At 37.8% G+C, this 22,238-nt stretch overlaps 1 protein-coding gene across 7 annotated transcripts in view; it reads right to left on the minus strand.

The window, feature by feature from the left end:
- Positions 1-22,238, minus strand: part of FHOD3 (formin homology 2 domain containing 3) — a 370,799-nt gene that overhangs the window by 12,606 nt on the left and 335,955 nt on the right. For 3 of the 7 annotated variants that reach the window (XM_068195730.1, XM_068195740.1, XM_068195751.1), the window contains 7 exons: positions 19,365-19,555; positions 17,586-17,778; positions 12,149-12,178; positions 9,406-9,577; positions 7,289-7,450; positions 6,769-6,845; positions 6,463-6,500 (listed from right to left, as the gene is read on the minus strand). In XM_068195730.1, coding sequence (XP_068051831.1) covers positions 6,463-6,500; positions 6,769-6,845; positions 7,289-7,450; positions 9,406-9,577; positions 12,149-12,178; positions 17,586-17,778; positions 19,365-19,555 — 863 coding nt within the window. The remainder of the gene's footprint in view (positions 1-6,462; positions 6,501-6,768; positions 6,846-7,288; positions 7,451-9,405; positions 9,578-12,148; positions 12,179-17,585; positions 17,779-19,364; positions 19,556-22,238) is intronic. The other 4 variants (XM_068195778.1, XM_068195767.1, XM_068195761.1 and 1 more) reach the window with 2 other exon arrangements.

The following is a 22,238-nucleotide window of genomic DNA, read 5'->3' on the forward strand; positions in this document are numbered from 1 at the left end:
AAGTATCCTACTTTTGGGAATGAATCCTGTGACAAGAATTCAAAAGCCTTTAACTTTAAAATACATCAATTAAAATGAAATCAAAGGGCAACGTACACGAATTCACTGATGCAGCGAATGGCAAACTGGCAAAAGTGAAAACAGTTTTTATTTCCTGTAAGATGCAAACAAATGGAGTTAGTTCTTCTTCCTGCAGAACTACAGTTGAAAAAGTAGCAAAACTGTGTAGCATAACAGTATTTATATAGAAAATGTCAATGCCAATATGCTGTGATAGGGAACAGGAACAGCTTTTTTTCCTACATGTAATACTGATAGCACTTGCTCTTTTTCAGCTGTTTATTTCCTACCAGTTTCTCCTGCATTATCTTCAGCTTGCTCTCTCCTGAAATTAAGGAAGTGTCACTTGGCTAAGAAAAGATGGCCAGAGAGATTCCAGCACTTGTAAGTTCTTGTCTAGAAGCCCATAGGAAATTGCATTTGGTTCTCCCAGTGTTGGAGACAGAGTACAAGGATGGTCTGCCTATGATGTCAGATCCTGGGGGGACACTGGCTTCACCTGGACAGACACTTAGTCCCATGAGCTGACAGCTACTCTAAAACCACCTGTGACCACCCATCATAGCAGCAATTTTCTCTTGTTCCTACACCACACCCTCTGTGCTTGGGTTGTAATGTACACATACATGTGAATGTCTGTGTAGTGTTCGTATCTCTCTTCTCCCTGTGAAGTGAAATAAAAAGGGATAAAAGAGATACAGATTTTGTAAGCATTGCATATTTAATTCTGACTTCTCACATTAATGCAATGACTTCTCGCCCCTTTTCAGTTGATGTATTAAAACAATGCTGCCCAGTTTTAATACTACAATCCACAAAATCTCTAATAGTGGTGCAGGAATCCAACATAAAGTTAAGGAATGTATATATTGGTGCAGGCTAGGATAATTTATTATGTGATCTCTATTTAAAAAAAAATAAAAGCTGTTTCAATCAGAAAGTTTGAGGCTAGGAGCCCCAAAATAAATAATTTCTATCAGAATAGTCCTCATTTTAGAAATGACTCACAGTTTCCTCTAAAATAGTGAGTGGAAAATGAATTTAAGCTTCTTTTACAAGCCATTTTTAAGCAGGTATTTAAACCAGCCTTTCAAAAACCCTTTTGTTTTGAAGGCTACATGACGTAGAATTGTACAGGATGATTGCAAGTTCCCTCTACAGTGCTAGGATCAGGCAAACACTCTTGAACAAACCCTGAGGTATGAGAGATATGGTCTGAAACTCATGCAGACTGCCAACAAAGTACTATACATTTGAACATGCAAAAAGTAGAATGTCTACCCCTATATGTCAAAATCAGGTATCTTAATGCAATTGAAAAACCCCCTAATACACATTTTAAAGCAGAAACTGAACACTTATAAATAAATGTGTGCCAACTTCGAAATGGTATTGTCATCAGCAATCAAAATTATGTATGCCATCGATTACAATGGACAAAACTGAAAACATGGAACCAGCTATTCAGCCTCAAGAGTTGAATAAATTTATAACTATCAAAACTCATGGCAAGTCCCATGGGTTACACAAATAATGGCTAATGATTATGCAACAGAACAGCAGATACAGTGGTACTTAGGTAAAGGTTGGACTTGATGAACTTGGAGGTCTCTTCTAACCTGAATGATTCTGTGCTTCTATGATTCTACCTCTCCTGTTTGTTCTCCTACAGCTGTTGATGTTGGCCTCTGGCACAGATGAGACAGGGGACTACAGAGACCTCACCCTAATCAGATACATCAACTTCTAGAGTTTACTGTGCTCAACTGCATTTATTATTAATTCATTAAGTGCTATTAATAATTTAAATTCATTGGTTTTATTTTTATTTATTGTAGATCATGGAGTTTATTCTCCTACTTTTGCAAAGTAGTAGATCTTTGCAAAGATCTTTTGCAAGGATCTTGCCATCTTAAGGATGGAAGAATGTATTATTTAAAAGGTATCCAAGACTCAAGCTATCTTGGCATCTAATGGAGATAACCTTCTAGCTGCCAGAGCTCTAAGTGCTTTATCACACATTCTATTTTTATTCAATAATTATATTTTTTTAAACCATGTATTGGCCTTTTGAAGGCTCAGTACTTTGTGCAGGGACAAACAGACTTTGATACTGAAAACCATCAGTCATACATTTACTTTTTCTAAATGTAAAGAATAGTCCCTAAATATGCATCACTAATTAGATTACTCTGCCCCATACTCTAACTCCTGATAGAATCCAGATACTCAAATCCAAAATAATTAATTGCAAATTCAAAGTGATGTTGTTTGCCTTTAAAGCATTTTATATAGTCTTTCTTCTTGCAAGGTTTTCATTTTTTAAAAGTATAATTTCCATTAACCTCTGCTTTTAGTCAAGCTATAAATACCAGAAGAACAGTCTCCCTCCTGGTATTTTGGCACTTCTGTACATTTTCAAAGCCAGAAAAAGTAAGTGAAGAGACATGAAACTGAAAAATAATGAAAATAACAAAATATGAAGAAAAAGTTACATAATGCACCCTATGAATGCTCAACAAAAAATATGTACCTTTGGACCCAAATAGTGTCCCATGTAGTACTTTTTTGCTTACAACATGTTTATTCCAAAGCAGCACTGCATGAGGTACTAAAACTTGACTAAAGCTGGTCCCCATGCCTGGTCCTTTGGCACAGCTCTTTCCCACATTTTAGCACCTGATGACACCAGGCTGATTCCTATTTCACTTTTACAGTATGAAATACCTGACCTAGGATGTTCTGTAGTTGAAATTTAATCCACCAGCCCTAAGTTTACTTGTCTAGGATTCAGGTAAACTTGACTCAATTCCTATCTCCACCTACTCAAGTGGCGCCTCAGACCCATTTCTGCGTCATGATTTGTAAGTATTTGTTACTCCCTGCAAGCCATTACACAAATAAATCATAAATCCTTATGAGATGTTTCCATACCTCAAGGGTCTGTCATGGGGTGTATTATTAGGCTACCATACAATTTCAAAGCCTGATAAAAGAACAAGGCATTATCATGTCTCTCTCTTTTTTACACATCACAAATCAGTTTGATGGAGTTATCTCACTCAAATATTAAATTGTGATTCAATTATTACATGTTCCAAACCCTCTTTTCTAACTCAAATCTAAATCAGATTTTAAATTTTAATAAAATCTAAGAGTAATAGGAGCGTGCGCACACACACACAGAGACACTCTGAGATAAAACAATGTGTGGGAAAACAAGCCTCTCACTCTGCACCATCCCCATGCAGTGTCTCCCGCAGCATCTGATAAAACCATCACTGTGCTACTCATCATCAAATACCAGTCACACCCAGGCCCTACATTATAGTTCATCATCCAGGGTCAGATGAAGATCAATCAAACAGTGCTGCACAGTAAAGCCATCTTTAAAGAGCTATTTCTTTATAAATAAATAGCCCTTTCTGGCTATTTATTTCTAAGGAATTCACAAGTGTTACTCACAATTTCTAAGCATTCACAAGTAACGCCCAGCATATGCTAGAATTAGTGCAAATATCTTCCATATGCTTATTCAAGTTTAATAAACTGGAGTATGATTTTTCCTGATGCTGACTAATAGGAATTGTATCCTTCTCCTGAGACAGGTCCATCCAGTTCAATGAGACCAACACAGAGATGGTACCACAGCAAGAGCCTAATCCTGAGAAGACTGATTTTCCCTTAAGGGATCTATATTTAAATAGACAGTGTGGACAAGAAAGAAAACAGTAGTATCTTCCTATTTGCTATTATGGAGTTTTGGGGAGGCTCTTTAATTAAATATATGTAAGGAAAACATTGTATCTTATGGCTGATACAGCTAGTCTTTATGAAATTTGGAATATCAAGTAGAGTGATTCCTAAAACTTTCTTATCCCCGCTTTCCCTTGCATTCATTGTTTGTTATTGCACCATTTGTGAAGGCTTTCCTAAACTTACCAGAAAACCAGACAATTCTAATGATATTATCTTTATTTCATTGCTAAGTTGAACATGTCCCTATAATGTTATAGAGAACCTTCTCACAGAAAGCTGCCCTCAGGCTGCAAGAACAGAAATAATATATTTTCAACTTAATTTTTATGCTTTTAAAACTTGCTGAATTGACATCTCTGGTGGCTGGAGCCTATTTTTTTACACACAGAATATAAATATAAAAGGGAAAAAAAAAGCCACAGCAGAAGCATCCCATACCAACTTCCTTTGAAGCTGTCTTTGAACGATTACCTTGAGGGGGTGCAAGAGCATTTCAGTTTCTGTGGCTCATTCAATCCTGTGGCTTTCTGATGAGCAAATACAACTGCAATGTTATTTTCTCAGATATAATGCCACTCTAGTGTATCTGGTAGGCAGGTCTCTGAACACCTGTCATAAGGCAGTGACTTCCAGTTAATTACTGTACTTCTAAATGACAAATTTTATCCAGAAAATCTTCCACTGTGTAAAGGTCTAGCACAGAATCTCTCCAGATCACCCCAGGAACTCAGCTGTTATGCATTTACCTCAGTTGCTATGTACCTTAGATTTCTGTAATTCACTTCAGCTCCCACTGAACAAATTCCTTCCTAGTAGTCATATCTTGATTTATCAGTGACCCTTCCCATCTTCAACCAACAGACACAGACATTTCCATCTGTCTTTTGTTGGATGACTCCCTGCCTTGTTCCTCCTCCCATTTTATAGTTCTGATGATTACCCTGAGCTTTCAAACTCTTCTACATTATTATGCCCTAACCAAGCTCGCTCCATACCAGATACAGTCACACTGGTCAACAACCACAAAAGGTAAAATGCTTCAAATGAACATATCAAGATGTCTCATTTCCCATTGCAACAATTTAATATGAATATAACATTACATTTCCCATAAACTTATTTCTGCTTTCCTCCAGCTATAAATGACTTGAGTACTTAGTTTGAGTTTTTTTTTCTTTTTTTTTTTTTTTACTTCAAATTTCACTGTCTTTATTATGGGAAAAAATCCCTAGCCCATGAGAACCTTCTGCTGGAACCACAGCAAATGTTTATAGTGCAACTACATATAAATATTTTGGGTTTCTGATTTTGCTAAAAACCCTGTGTCTCAGTTTGTGCTCACTAAAATCTTTGCTGACAAGTTTTCCAGTTGTGCACTGAAAGCAATGAGATGTATGCAACATGATGTACAGGGAAAATAATTCCTTTCAAGTGCATTTCTCTTTGATGTTCCTGAAGATTGAATACCAAGCTCATGGCAAAAGCCAAAAGATGTGTATGGGAGTCTGAAGATTGAAGGTGATGAATCAAACCTATCAGATAATAGGGTCTCTTTGCTCTACAGGTAATAAATATCGTAGTGTCTGCTAATTTAAATCATTGAGATATGCCTAAAAATCTACTTTCTTACATGTTTATGTGTTTCTAACCGGAATATCTTCTGCTCATTTAACTCACATCATGCATTAGCAAGGGGTGATCTTTCTTCATTTCCCGGAGATGTCATATTATCAGTCCAGCTGAGTGTATTTTAAAGATAAACTACTTAATTAATTCATCATCCAAGTATATTGACTATCTATCAGAGTGAAACTGTTCAGTTGGGATATTCTCCTTCCACGCTTCTGCACATGTCAGCTAAAAGGGACATTAAACTACTGAACTTTATGTTTGTTTTTGAAACTGTCTTTTAATCCACTTAAGAGTCTCATCCAGATATTGAAGAACAAACAAGCACAAGAGCTGGATTCTGTCATGATTAATTACAATGGAAATCAGTCCCAGCCTAAACATTTACTGAATGTTTAATCCCTGTTAATGCTTTTACTGAGTATAAAAGACAGTTCAATTGAAAAATAATGTAGTATTTTTATTATCATTATCCTGTTTTGTTGTTTCTGCAGCAAGTGCTTCCTGGGGAAGAAAAGTATCAAGCAAAAATTAGGAATAAATTGTTTTGGTATATGTGTGTATGAAGACAGTGTTTCCAAAAGGGGAGATACTTTAATATGGGATAAACCGTGGAAATAGGGATAAAGCATGGAAATAGGCAAACGTACAGGAGATTTATTTGATTTGCACAAGCCAACTGCAGCAGTCAGCACATGTGGAACACCAGAACTGTGTGGGGAAGTAGGTAGCAGCAGGTGATGCCAGAAAGAGGTAAGGCACAGTGTATGACAGAAAGTAAGACAGACAATCCAGTGTCAGCTCATTTTCTTTGTTTAGAGACTGGCTCATCTAACCAGAGTGTCTGCTTTGCCTCTGCTCTTGCCACATGCATAAATTCCTTTTTTAGCATGTTGGGGAAAGTGAATATGCTTTCAGCACATGCTAATCTATAGCAAATACAAAATGTTTTTGATCACCCATTATGTTAGAACAACTCCACAAGAAAGAAAATCTGTGCCATTTTTCACTCACTGTTGTTGTCTCCTCTTTGTCCTAACTTCCCAGAAATGCTAAAAAAATGGATGGAAAGGTAGTCAAAAAGCCACATATGGTTAATGTTGTTAAACACTAAAATCTTATATTCTTTGGGAAGTTATCCTTCTCATAGTATTTGCACTAGTTTCTGCACATGAGGAAAAAGAACAAACCCAGAAAGTTCATCACCTCTTAAACATTGGATTTACTAAACCATGAAACCAATCTCCTCAAACTTGGGTGTCGCTGCTCAGTCCCAAGGCCACACTACACCATTGAAAGACCACCTTATAAATGTGCTACCTTTTCTTCCCAGTGGAAGTTAAACTCCTCTATAACCACTTTGCAGCCAAGCAGCAGTAGACATTTTGTTTTCAGGGCTGCGGAAAGACAGCATACAGCACGAGAGAGAAAGATTTTAAAAGGCGAAATATCTCAAACTATTTTTTGCTTTATGAATAAGTTCATCTACAGACACAGCTATTAATCTTTATGCCAGTTCACAGTAGGTTACAGCATTTTAAGCAGTCTCCATCTGAGGTCCTGATCTGAACTCTCTAGTTATGCATAAGTACTGTCATAAATCACCATAAACCATTATTATTATTCTGCTTAGGAAATTTCAAAGTTCTGTAGAAGATAGAGTCACCCACTGCATACAATACTGATTAAACAACAGTAAGAGGAACATAAGCCAATCATCAGCACACACTCAAGCCACTCCCAATGCATGTCTGCCTACCAAAGGCCTGGTTCCTACACCCATATACATAAATATTTGCACGTTCCCTTACTTTGAGGAATTTAATAGCCTTATACTCACATGACTTCCTATTTGCTCGTGACCTCTTCCTCTCTCTAGGCACCGCTCGCTGGCTTGGCACTTGGGTGGCAGACTTGACAATGCGATCCATGATCTCATCCGCGGCGTCATCCGTTGCGTTTGGTGAATCGTCGTTGCCAGCGTTCCACGAACCGATACGGCCTGGAAAAGTCCAGCAAGTGAATTTGGGGAAAAGAAGAGACAAAGTCTCTTGCATCACTTTGGTTTTGCAATTGGGTTTTTTGGGAAATTAAAGCAGGCAGCTCAGTCATCCTGACTCCAATTTGACCAAAAAAGAAGCAGCTGCCTAATGGAGAATATTTCTAAATAATAGCCTAGACTCCTTGCTGCATTAGGAGAGAGCCAAGAGCTCAAACACAATTATAATATATATATAGTTATATACACACTTTCTATTCCTTTAAGCCGTGGTGTCTTGCTCTTGAGCACACAGCTGGCAAATGCCTGCTAGAGGCTGCCTATAAGCCAAGGATGGATAGTGTTGTGTGACCATGTTTCTCTCTGTTCCTATTACAAAGACACTAGAAGACATGGCACATCTTAGAGACTGATGCAAATCGGAAACACAAGTCCTTTTGTAGTGAAAGAAAGAAAGACATAACAATTTCTAAGCATCTGTATCCCAACCTAGTGCAAAGGAGACAAGAAAAGGGCATAAAGTGTGGTTTGACATGTATTGTCCCCTTCACAATGAAGAATTCACCTTCTTATCACAGAGCTGTATGTGTCCTGGCATGACTGTGTGTGCTCTGTTGCGAGTGGAAGAGTTGTTGGCAAGCTGAAAAGCTGAAAGCAATTTTGGTTAAAACCACGAACAAACAAGTGAGCCATATTTCCGAATCCAAGGCCCTGGCACTCCTTACCTCACAGAGCATTGTGTAACACATCCTTGGGTTCCTCCACTAGTGGCTACTGTTCTGTGTGCATTTTGTTTTTAAATTTTTTGAAGGCTAGTGTGTAGTATGAACACTGACAGTGAGCTTTGCAGGAGTGGATGTGGTACAATTGCAAGCAGCTAAGAAATCACCAACAAGGCCATTTTATACCACATCCCTGAAGTCCATAAACAGCTTTGATTAGGCCTTTACTTGGCTGCCTCGTCTCCTTGCATTTTCAGGAGCAGTTCTATTACAACAGTACTCCTGACAAGCTCCTGTCTGGCTCACCCATCTTCTGCCTCTGCTGTTCTTCCAGGGAAGACAAACTGACTCTCACAATCAGGACACTCTCCTCATCAGCATTCAGTGGATTACTTCAGCTGTTCAGCTTGTTGCAGTGCAGTTTGAATTATTTAATCTTCGTACTTTAGTTAGCTGACTGTCTTCTTACACTGGGGCTGTGAAACTTCTGAATTAGCCAGTCATGATTTTAAGCCTTAGTAAACTACACACACACAGAGTTGGATGTGCTATTGGTTGTATTAAAAAATAAAAATCAAGAAAGTGTAAGATGTCCAGATATGAAGGAGAAGAAATACTAGAGAAGAAAATGAAGATTTGAATTTTGATGCATCATTACGCCAAAACCATCTTCCATGTGTTTCAAGTATGGGAGTGATGAGGGGAAGACAAAAGCAAGTACCCATTACCTTTGCAGTTTAGCAGGGAGGTAGTTAAAGGACACATCACTTTTTTCCTACACATTTTCTCCCCAATCTCTCCCCATTCATTCATAAAATGCTGGAAGGTCTTTTCACTTGAATTTTAATTGCTACTTTCTACTTGCTTCTATTGAAAATAAAGAGAAAACCACATTCTGGATTCTCCAGATGGCCCATTTGCTTTCATGATGAGAACAAGAACTGGTGTGTTAGTGGGCAGTCACCACTATCATGCAGGGAGCATTGAAAATTTCTGCAGGCTTGGTCTCCTGATACCCCTACTCTGGCTGTGATCTATGTGTTGAAACTTCAGGAAAACTCTTCTTCACCCCCATGCCTCAAATCACTTCTATCAAGAAAACACTCCTGGGATGTTGTCCTTCCCCTTCCACCTTTTCAGCTGAGTGTTATGCAAAGGGGACATGACCCACATTTGGGCCACTGTGTGGCTACCACAGCACAATAAACATGGCCAATAGGAAATTTTGGCACTTACCTCGGCTGGCCCGGCTCCGAGTGCGGACACCGAGTGCCATGGTGCTGTCCCCTCCCACGGAGCAGGTCTTCAGCACAGCCTTCATGTTCTCGTGCTCGGCAGCATCCTCGGCATACTGCAGGCCCTGGGGCTGGCTCTGGCAGGGCGGGGAGCTGCTGGAGAACTTGCCGGACTGTGGGAGGAAAAGGACTTGTTTCAACTGAGAACAGCATGGACAATAGGCCAGTGGCTCAACAGCGAATTGCAAGGAAAGAAGTGTCCTCCCAGGCTTGCTTTGGAGTAGAGATATTCCCAAAAGAGCCCACCAAGAGTTGCTCCTCTCCAAGAGCATTCACTCTGACCAGAAATAAACCTGAAACAGGGTGACAGCAGGGAGCAGACACAGTCAGAGGAAGAACAGATGCATTAGGTCAAGCTTTGTAATTTTGACCTTATGTCTGAGAGTAAAAGGTACAAAGCAAGGACTTGCTTTGAAACCATCGATCCAGACTGGGCCTGATCTGGAGTCAGGCATGATCCTGAGAGGAACAGCATGAGATCCAACAGAAAAAAGAAACTGCTTTTTTTTTTTTTCTGTACAATCAACTTCCACTAGCAAGACAAAATGGGCACAGCGGTCTAGGGAGAGACACCTTTCCCTCTTGCCTCTCTGCCTTGCTGCTCAGAAAGCTCTCAAACTGCTCTAAAACACAATTATCTACAAGTAACTTTAATACACATTACCCCTAATGCTTACAAAGTCCCTGGTCTCAAAACATCCAGACAAACTATTTATGGCTGAAACACAAAAACTGCAGCCAGAAGTCAGAAGAACAAACAAAGCCTTGCAAGAAATTGAGGAGTGTGCCCTGTGCTTCCCTGTCACCACGACTACATGAACAACAGCAGCTACACTTAGCTGGGCATGCACAGTGTGGATATGCAGCAGCCCCACCAGTGACCAAAACAACCATCTAGGAACAGGTGGGAGCAGCAGAAATGGGTACTTCCTAAGGAGAAGGGCGTGCATTGCTGGGCTGCTCTCCCTTCCCAGACTCTGCTTCCAAAGGTCTTGGATGCTGGTATTCGCCACTGTGCTCTTATCTACAGAAAGGTCAAAGCACATTGAAAATACAGCCCTGACTGCAGGAAATACCGACCCTGTTGACAGCAAACAGGCATCAACAGATAATAATAAACCTCGGTACTCTCACTCATATCAGCCCAGCATCAGACACCAAAGTATGTTTTGTTTTTCCTTTTCATCTTTCTTACTCTAATTCAGCACAGATGAAAGGACAAGTGCTGCATTCTCTTCTTCCTTTGCATAATAAACAACATTAATTATTCACTTGATGATATCAAGCCAGTCAGTTAAAGGGATGCAAACCTGCAAAGCCCTTCTGTCAAAGAATGGTAAATTGAAAGAAGAGACTGGGCCCTACTTTCAGAGCTTTGATCAAGTCCCCATGTCAAGACTACAAATTGAAAAAGTTTAATCTGGAAACCAATGATAAGATGATTCTATTTTAACATAATGACTTTTTGGGGTAAGATGCAAGTTAACTGAGTAGCAAAACAAAAATCCTTACAAGGCACTGAGCTAAATATATCAGTATGAGACCTATTTTTGATAGTTAGAAGTTTGTTTTCTTGTTAAAAGATTAATTTGCAACATTTTGATGTGAAAAGTATGCAAGTACTAGAGTTTCACATGTGAAATTAAGAGACAGAAAAGTATTAAAGAAAAACTCCTATAAAAGGGCATGCCGTTTTTGCATTAAGACTATCTCTTATACAAAGTGAGTTGTTCAGTAATCAATACAATTTCCAAAAAATTACAAAGGATAAAGCCTCCACATAACTGTTAGTTCCTGTTCACACAGGTTAGTTACATGTTGGCATAAACAGGCAAATTAGTGTACTTTTCTTTCCGTGCCCTGAGCTATACAGCACAAACCATCATTGGGGGCAAAGCTCTAGAGCCAAAAGTTTTATTTAATTTCCTTAATTTTCAGATGTTGCCATAAATTGCTGGCCAAACCCCAGTGTGGTGAGGAAATGACCCCTACTATGAAACAGTGAGCATTAAGCCACATTGCTTATGGTCAGCAAATTGAAGAAAGCTCTAATGCTGAACAAAAAATGCATTACAAAAAAGATGCTCCTCAAATCAATAAACTTTTATTATGAATAGAGCTAGAAAATCACCTTCAGGAGCACTTTATGATAGATACATGAACTACTTCCATGGCTCACCTCTATGAATTAAGTGTGTCATTCTCTATTTATACAGCAAGGCAAACAGTTAGGATTTGCTTAATATCCCCATATCTTGATGATTTTGAAAACTTTAAAAAATAATACCGTGTGGGGTTACACAGCTTAATGATTATGAAATTATCCTGGTAATCCATAGCCCAAGATAACTCACGATATCCATAACATTTAGATCACTGATGTTTTGGGTAATGGGGATACTTTGCAGTACATTACAGACAGTGAGGAAAAGAAATGAGGAAACTTAAAATTATTAAGGCCTCAGATAATGATATCCTTATTCAAGAGGACAGGAATGCATATGGTTAAAGCTGACTGTAAAAATGCATTCTTATGATTGAGACAAATAGGTATGTGAAGTATGTCATGGTTCATAGTTCCAGTTGAGCAGATGGAGTTGAGCAGTCCATACTATCTGAATTAGAAATTAGATGTCACAGCACACAGGAGGCATGGGATGACATGCTTTTTCAGAGAACCATACCTCAACATCTTCTTCTTCATCGGTCTGCCACTGGAAACAAAGGACAAGGTGGAGAAGGACAAACAGCAAGATAGAGGAAAGACAGCACCGTCAAACCATGACAGAGTAAGAGGTAACCATGGTACTGTTTATGCAATAGGAGGACATAAAAATAGTAGACATATAAGGAATTTATTTTCATGCCTTAGATAATCAGCTTGCTTTTTTTATTTTAAAGCTGATTGTATGTAGAGGAGAGTGTCACTGCCAGTAGGGAATGTAGAAATTTTCTGATTTTTCTTACAGAAATGGTGAACTGAAACTACCCCTAACCCATCCTATTTCTCTCCCTTGAGTCATGCGGTTGTTTGCCTCATGGAAGCTGACAAGACTAGGTAGGGCTCCTTCTCCTTCCTTCTCTGTGCAGCACAGGGAGGTCCTGGCTGCTATTTCTTTCAGTGCAGAGGTCAACTTCTTGGCAATTCCTTTCCTCTACACTTAAGTGTTTGTTTTAATTCCTTTTTTAAACTGGGGTTTTTCAACTTCCAATTCAACAGAGCACTCAAATAGAATGCTGAGTAGTCTTTCAATAAATGCTTAAAGTTCTTCAGTAGCTGCCTGATACCCGATTCTGGAAATCAGAGATGCAATTATCCATTGCTGTTCAGGGCTTTGTGATAGCAGGCATCTAAAACTAGATGCCTGTGATAGCAGGCATCTAAAACTATCTTGACAGTTGTACTACATTAAATGCACAGACATACAAAAATATTGTGAGATATGGGGTATTCTTAAATTTGGGAATTTACAGGGAATTAGTGAACTATTTAGATCTGTATTCCAAAATGCCTTGGGAATTCTTCACTGGGTTAGAAGATGCCCCACATGGAAGTTTCCTAGAGTAAAACATGGCTTCTCAAGGATCTGGGCTCCCTATTTTCGTAATTTTCAGTTTGATCGTCTACAAAGTGAAAACATAGTCCAGAAATTTTGCGCACTTTTTTTAAAATTTGTGGGTTTTGTTTTGGTTTTTTTTAGAAGAAGCATTCCACAAATAGTATTCCTCTCTTTAGTGTTACTAATACACATTTTTGACCTTATCTCCATCTCAGCTCTGATTTCTGTCTGGGATTGATACATTCTGTTCCAGAAACATTCATCATTAAAAATGAAAGCCTGATTTACTTTGGCCCTCAGTTTAGTTTCAGCAATCTCCATAAGAAGATTAGCTCTGACTGCTGAGCAGCACATTAACATTACTTTTTAAGGGTATGTTTTATGCAAAGAGTGAGATGCTTATTCTAATTTGGACACAGTGTTACTGACAGAAACACAGGCAGTGTGTTTTGCAGAGGGATCATGGCAGGTATGTTCCCTTCTTTTTGCATTAAAATTGTCTGGTTTTTTTTCTGTCCCCTGGGAGCAGGGAGTCCCTCTATAAAGCAATTCTCTGAAGGGGATCACTGTTCGCTTTTTGTCATGAGTAAGAAACAGAAAGAAAAATAGGAAATATAAACAGTCTTTTATTCTAATTCTATCTATCTATCTATCTATCTATCTATCTATCTATCTATCTATTTCATCATTCTGTGCATCCAGCTAATAAGTAAAGGGCAGCAGGAGAGCAAATTAAGCCAAACAATACAAAAAGGCAGTCAGGGCAAGGTAAAATATTAGAGAACACACATTACAAAGACTGTGCTCCAAACAGAAGTATATTATTGTATTACTTTGTATCAAGCTAGATTTTTACAGGGTATAGGCCCAGCTGCTGGCCTTCCAGCCCGTTTAATCTAGCTAGGAGTGATTTGCTGTGGACTCACTTCAAGGGCACTTCTTTGCTTGACTTTGCTCATGTCCAGTACCTGGACATTACCATTTCTCTCTCTCTCCTGCTCCGCATGGAGAGCACTCACTCCTAGAACCACTGTCCTACACACAAAGCTACTCCAGTGCACAGGAAGAATAGTTCACCACTCCCTCATAAATCAACATTATGTTTCACAAGGGAAAATGCTCTCACACAGGTGTGTATATTCTGCCTTGTATTTACTTCTTCATTCTTCTTGTATTTACTTACATCATTATAAAAACACTGAGAAATAGCAATAAATTAGGAATTTTTAACATGTAATATTATCAAAAAGCATTGAAAGACTATTGCTATACTGAATACCACTTGCAGACACAAGATGTTAATTTGAAGGAGAAAAAGGCCATTTGATTCTTCTGTCATTCAATATTGGATGTTGCAGGACAGTTTGAGATCTCCCTCCTTCTTTTCCTCTTGCTCTCACATTTTTCCTTTAGGCTAGCATTTCTGTGCAGTGGATCTGCTGTTTCAAAATATTATGTCTATTACATAGCAATTTTGGAATTGAAACTCTTAAGTATCATGAAAAGTAGAGCTTCATAAATCTGGGTGACAGATGCTTATATTACCTACTATTATAAAAAATAATTAAAAAGCCGAGACTTGTATCTATAATTGCATTTCTTCCCTGTTTTGCTTGCTTGTTATTTTTAGTGCCTGAAATGAGTGCCATCGTTGGCTAAAGCAGAGACTAGGCAATTTTCCCTGTGAAACTGTGGCAAATAACTGGGTTTTTTTCCTTACCCCTCTCCTCCAGACAGCATTCACCAAGATTTAAACTGACAGTGCCCAGTCCACTTCAGCTATTAAAGAACATATAAACACCAAGATATCTGTGGTAAAAGGCTGAAAGGAAGACTGGAAATGTTTCCCATTGTGCTCCTGAGCCCTACTCCATGTGAGTAGTTGCTGAAGCTGATGCAAGTTCTCCATGCAAAGAGCCAGCAGACTCTCCACGCAACAAGCCAGCACCTCTCTGCCTTCCAAGTCTGCAGGGGATCAAGGTTTAAGAGATACAGGCCTTCTCCTCAAGAACTGGGCTGGTTCTGGCTCATTCCTTTCCTGCTTTTGTTAGAGTCCCTCTTCATCTGCCTAAAAGCAGTATACTGTGAGGTGATAAAAATGAGACCCCGAGGAAACTTTCAAAAGGACAGGGAAGTAAATTTCAAATAATTGCACAATACTTTAAGGCCACCAAAAGCAGAAAGTAAAATTCCATATGACTACTGCATATTATGATCACTTTCTACAAAGAATTTTTTTCCAATGTCAAGATCTCAACTTTATTCTATCAGTATTTTGTAATTAGTGAATCACTGTCAATGCATTACTGATCTATCTCCCCTTTCCAAGCCTTCAAATATAAAACACTAAGAAAATCAAGACCAGATACAAACCACAGCCAAAACAAAACTAAAATAAAACTCCACATTTTCATAATTCTTCACACATAAATATCTTCCATCCTGCTGATTTGGAAATTTGTTTTGAGGTAGATATAACTTTGAAGTTGTCAGAGGAAGCCATGACAAATAGCATGATGCAATTCAATTCAGTTTTACCATATACTGCAGTTCAAATAAAAGGTAAATGAGGCCATATTACTGGGCTATGGTCAAAGAGATTTAGCTAAACTCTGAAATAACTATGCGGCCACATTAATAACTCCCTTAAAGAACATTCCTGTAAGGGCACTTTTAAAGACAGTTGGTTTTTACTCATGCAGCCTTTTTGGTTTCAAGCTAATAGGACTGTTCTATAATTATAAATTAGTGATAAGCAAAATAAGCTCCCTTTTTTAAGATCTGCAAGATATTTTTTGGTGTAACACTACCTGTCAGATGGCATTTAATTATTGCCAAATCTCAACAGCATTTTGAGCTTAACAAGAGATCTTCCTCCAATTCTACTTTTGTTCTGGAAAAGGCCTTGATGCCTCCTTCCCTCCATTTTCAGGCCATTGTCCCTGGTTCTGCCCCTTGCTGACTCACTGTCAAGCCTGAGACTTTTAGTGGTTTGAAAGGGTCCCATTTCTGTGCTTCCTGAACCCAGCTGCCAGTGACTAGAACTTCTTTCCCTCTTGCATTTTCTGCAGGCAGGATATAGACAAGCTTTTTTCCTGCCACAGCAGTTATTCTGGACAGATAATACATAAACACTACATTATATGGCAGCCACACAGTAGGAAAACAGTAACTCCTTTACATTTCAGTCTTTCTTAAACTAGTAAAAAGTGTCAAAGCTATGTGAGGGAATGAAAATTTTAATTTACAAAATGCTTTGGTTAATGCTATCTTTTGGCTCCTTTAGAACACATCAGGAAAACCAAGAAGCACTTGCAGAAAGTGATTTCACTTCTCTAGTAGTAGTTTTCTAATTTGTATGTCTGTATCATACCCTTTGTATAAAATCAGAGCCTCTTCCTTAACCTGAGACTACAACAAAAGAAAAAAAATATTTGATAATAATGCAGGTTTAACATTTTCTCTAGATGGGGCAGATTTCCAAATGTAAAGAGGATATTGCCAGGAAAGATCTACAAATGATTGTGAGTCAATGACTTAAATACAATCTCAATTCATGTTAGTCCCAATATGTATTTATATATTTATATTGACCCATGTTGTCTGAGCCATAAAACTGTAAACAGCTTCGGGCTTTTCATGCCAAAGGCAGGGGTAGCTTCATATGCAATGAAACACTTGCATTTAATCGAGACTCCAGATTTGGATTTTGAGACAGCTGGAAACTTTTATTAAGTACTGGCACTTCTTAAAACTCTATTTGGATTGAGTCAAAGTACATCAACTTAAAAAAATAGAAAAACATAGAAAAAGGGGATTTTAAAACCTATTATGCTGAGAAAACAACTAATCTTATTTTATTTTATTCTATGAGTATGCAATCTTACAGTCAAAAAGTTTGCACAGTAACACCTACTGTGGACATAAATTTGTCCATCCTTTCAGAATCCCAAAGTAATCTGTTACCATAAAATTGGCTGGTCCGTGCTCTAAAGTTAAGAAAAAAATGCACATGAAATACACGTATATGTGCACATATATATATATATATATATGTATATGTATATGTATATGTATATACACAGACATAAAAATAGATAAAATATCAAGGCTCAAGACTAAACTAGAATATTCAAAGATGGAGAAAAAAATCCATTAAAATTTGGCTGCAATCACTTAAATGACTACAATGATTCATCATCTAAATTATGTTCTCAATTAGGATTCGAATTTCTAGGGTTTTTTTTTCTTTTTCATATTCTTGGCTGGTCAGATACACATGGCTCCTGATTTTTTCTAGATATTCTGGACACTGTGCAGCACAGAGAGAAGTTCTTTTTGGATAATTAATTTCAGTTTGTTCTTGTCTTATATGTTTTTATGAAGCAGAAATTATACACAATCAAGGACTTTCAAGTTTTGTCTTCTAATAGAGGAGAGTTCATTACTTACAGCACAAAGACCTCTGAAATTAAAATAGAGTAAGAACACTTCATATACCACATGCAGTGAAAGAAAGTTTTAAAAATCCATGCTATGGGAGATACCATTTGCCACTTACATCTGTTATCATTTTCCCTCTGGTCTTGTTTCTTTCCCTGTGGTTAGCTCGTTTCTGTTTTTGCTGCAGAACTCGTTCCCTGGTGGTGCGGTATTCCAGAGCAAATTCACTAATAATCTTGCAAAACTTATTGATGTTGACTTCACGTATTGCATAGGGAGGATGGCCCATAAATAACAAAAATGAGTGAAACCTGGAAAAAAAAAGAGTTATAAATGTAAAGGGAAAAAATCTTTATTGATGTTCTCTTGGAAAAAAAACAACAACCCTATATTTCACTGAATCCATTTATTACTTTACTAGCTCCCATCATTTCCTTTGTGCTACAAAATTTTCATGGATGCTTTGCATAACATTGGTATGTTTTATAATTAAAACCATGAAAGTCTAGCCTATGATAACTTCATCCCAGTCTACTTTCCCAGGCTGATGCAGGAGATAAAATATTTATGGAACTCCATCACTTTATATGACTAATTTGGCATGTGAATGGCCAATTTCATTTCTGTTATAGAAAAAAATATTTACTAAGTTTCAATTCTATTTATTTGTATTAAGCAACTTCAAAGAGGCTGTTAGGACTTTGGGCAAAGTCTAGACAAGAAGAATGCAGATTTACAGGCTAGCAAACACAAGAAGGAAAGAATTTCTGGTTCACAAAACTGACCATAAAATTATATTATCTACCAAGTACGTTAGTTTGGGACACTCTCAATTCACAGTTTTACTGCTTCTGTGGCATTCAGAGCTTTTGTATGGTTTGCAATTTTTACTATTGCTTCTGTATTGCATGATTTTCAGCAGCACACTGAAGGTGTAAAAATGTATGGGAATTCCTTTTAACTGCATCTACATCCCTGAGGACAAAATTCTTCTCAATCTTAGAAAGATGCAAGTATATGAAAACATTTTTAAGAACTATCATAGCAGTTGCAGGATATCAGAGGAGAAAGTTGATATTTTTTTTACTTGCACAATGCATATGATAAACACAACAGGAAACTAATGAATTCACTTCCCTTCCATTGCAATTGGGATTTCTGCTTACTTGTGGCATAAACCCTAAGTCATTACAAAAATGAAAGAAGAACTAAATCAACTTTTCAAGTGTATACCCACAAATTTGGGACCATTTGGAATCCAGTTCTTAATTTTGACCACAGCAATTTTAAAATTATCCAGAAGTTGGAAAATCTCTCACCATTTCATTAAACCCAGCTGCAAATCCTAAGGAGAGGAATCTTGAATCTGCCTTCAGCTGGTATAAGCATAAAACACATAGTCGAAGATCTTGCAAATAAGAGTGATTCTGCCTACAAAAGAACTCATTGTACTGACTGTACTGAAAACAAGACTGGTTTCAGCTTCTGCATATGATGAATTTGTCAATAAAACATCATTTTTTTTGCCACAGTCTGTTGTTTATCAGACAGTAAGCCAAGCCTCCTTAATAAACATCCAGGGATAAACAGAAAATCTATCAACTTAAAGCTGCTAGCTTTTGGGGACTAGGAGGCAAAAGACACAATTATTGCACCTTGGGAATAAATGATTGCCTGGATGATTGGTTTTTTTTAGTAAAAAATATAACAATTTCTGGAGTGGGGATCTTTCTTCAATGGTGACTATAACAAAATATGCACCACATATGACCCGACAACATTCCCTGAAGGAATGGGTATTAAAAACTTACAAAACACGTATTTATGATGTCATAACTTATAATTTTATCAAGTAATTTACTATCAAGGTATTGCTGTCACCAATATAATTCTGTACCTGTTAATTATTCTTCTATGGACAATCTTCAGGATTATGATTCTTTCTGCACAGTCTTTAAGGAACTCAGACATTTTTTGCTTTAGACTTGGCTTCATTTCATGCTTTGCTATAGCCTTAAGGTGATCCCATGATGCTTTGCACCGTCTTTCCATCTGACACAAGTTTTCCTGGAGTTGTTCAAAGTCAACCTGAAAAAAGAGAAAGGAAAAGAAAAGGCAACACTTGAAGTGAAAACACTGCGGCTGTATACTTGGATATCCGAACAATACAAGTCAAGGTAGTGGCAGCACAACATCAATTCACATTATTAATTATTAGGAAAACAATACAAAATAGCTTTCTCTATCACACTATGTCTAGGCATGTAATGTTAGTAAGGAAAACTGAAAACAAAGAAATACCCATATACATATATTTGGTTTTATTCTTGGAGGCCTAATATCTAAAGAAGGGACAAAAAATATTGTGATGTGTTTTTTCCCTTGCTAATAACTTCATGTTTGCACCAAGCAACTGCATGACTCAGTTCTTTCTGAGGTAATACAAAACTTTCTCTTTTTCTTAATCCTTTTCTCTACTACTCAAAGCTTTTTATACCCTGTTTACTGCTCACTGTTGTACCCCGCCAACAATTCTCCATTTTAGGAAGTACTTGGATCTATTCCCTGGTCATGCACTGACTTGTTAATAGATGATCTAGTTCTAATCACAAAATTCATGGGCCAGAATTTTTTAAAGCTGTATTGAAAGTATGTGTTATTTAGTGATCTCAGCATTAACTTTCATCCCTTGATATACAATACGAATTTACTGGCTTGTAACGAGATCACATAACGACTCTGAAAGTCTCTCAACACAGTTAAAATAAATGATTGCACCTTACAGTAACATTCATCAGGATAGAAGCCAACACATTCCACAGAAGGTGAGGGAGAGCCTCTCTTTTATTCATTAACCAAAAAAGGTGTTCAAATTGCGATACTCTTACAGGAGACACTCAGGACGTGTTGCTAACAACTCAACAAAGTGCATCAACGACTCAGCCACAGCACACAACAGATGAGAAAAATAAGACTACCCAACATGTTCTGGCATTGTGAAGAAAGGAAAAAAATATTTTATAATACCACTTCACAGTTCAGATGAACTGAAGCTATGAAGTACAGACTTAGCTCTGAGATTCTAAACACATCAGTGCTTGGGATGTTACAGTCTCATACTCCAGTTAATTTCTTAATGCTAAATGAAAACCAGTGTCAGGGGCAGGTTTTATTTCATTCTTCTAAGCTGTGTGCAGCATCCACTGCTGAGACCTATACTAAGAATAGCCATAAGAAATGCATTATTATTAAAAAGCTCCTGGTATTGATTTGATTTGTTTTTGCTGTGATTTATAAAGTGATGAATTTTTCCTCTTCCCAAGGAAATAGAAACATCCTTTGATCCACTCTGCTATTCAGAAAAGCCCTGCAGGCGGAGCAGCTGTGGGGTATTTGCTTCCCTTATATCCATATCAATGCATATGTTGAAAAAAAAAGTCCTTTCCAGGTCAGTATTTTCACTGTTGATGATAAACACATTGCTGCTCTCTGCAGATGGTGTATTTATAACACACACATGGGGAAAAATACTAGCATTCCTGTTAAGGAAAAAAAAAATCCAAGGTTTAGATCTTCTTTGTAAGAATTATCCAATGTGGTTGAGGAAGCATCTCAGCCTCTGTAGCTGAGAAATTTAAACTCATGACATTTTATGGCAGAATGAGTTTTAATCTATCAAAAAGTTCTGAGGTTCAGGCCTGTAGGAGTTCAAGAAACATCTTTGGAGCATAACAAATCTGGGAGGAATGTGGCGAATTCCTGGCCCCTTGAAATCTGCCAACAGTCAAGCACATTCACAAGAGTGGTAAGTTCCAGCAGGGATGGGGACTGGCAGGTTGGGCTAAGGGACACTCGTGATTTTTTTGAACACAAACAAAAAGTCCTCTGGTCTTCTGTGGAACTACTAAGGAGACTGCAGTAAGAAGAACACCACCTGAACTCTCCTGGAAAAAAACTTCTGTGGAGCACAGGTGTGCTCGAGCAGAAGCTGTAAACTCCTGGAAGGAGAAAAGTAGGAACTCCAATATAGGATAATGTACCTGTGTACTCCCCAAAGGCAAACTGTACAGCGCCTGAAAGAATGTGCCAAACCTTCATGGAATCTCTGTCTGCCAGCTATCTAGTGTTTGGTCACTTGTCCTTTGTGGACAGAAAGGAATACACCTGCAGAAAAACATCCTCATGTGAAATATTAAAGTTCCAGTTTTTTCTTGGATTCAATCAGGTACCCCACCGGATACTTTAAGAAATGCAATTTCACCAGTGTCAATTTTGTGTGTAGACACAGAATCCATTACATTTCAGTCTGCTCCAGGTCTGTGGTTCTGCTTAGGGTGTTCTATACAAATATAACAGTAAGACTGATGAGAAATCCCAACTACAAGAGATCCCCAATCGTGTGTTCATATGATAAGGAGAACAAAAACTTGTGTGGAGTAATAATGCCAATTATTCAATATATTATGCATAAAGAAAACATAAAAACATAAAAACATAAAATTTGTAATACCATACTACCTCTTTACCAGTTCACACAGCATTGCTAAGGGAGCATTGCACCTTCTGATTTATGTGCTTATTTCCAACACTTTACTAAAGGAATTAATGATGTATAATAGTAGAGAAATATGAATCCTCTTTTTGGTTCTTTCTTTCTTGAAACGAAAGATGCACCAATTCTTGCCTGCAGGTGGATGGTCATTCTGGGACTAAGAAGGAATTCAGGTGAATTGTGGCTCCAGGAGAGCTCAGCATAGGAGGTACTCAGAAA

Source organism: Anomalospiza imberbis, chromosome 1 (genome assembly GCF_031753505.1).
Source record: "Anomalospiza imberbis isolate Cuckoo-Finch-1a 21T00152 chromosome 1, ASM3175350v1, whole genome shotgun sequence".
In the NCBI taxonomy this organism is placed as follows: Eukaryota; Metazoa; Chordata; class Aves; order Passeriformes; family Viduidae; genus Anomalospiza; species Anomalospiza imberbis.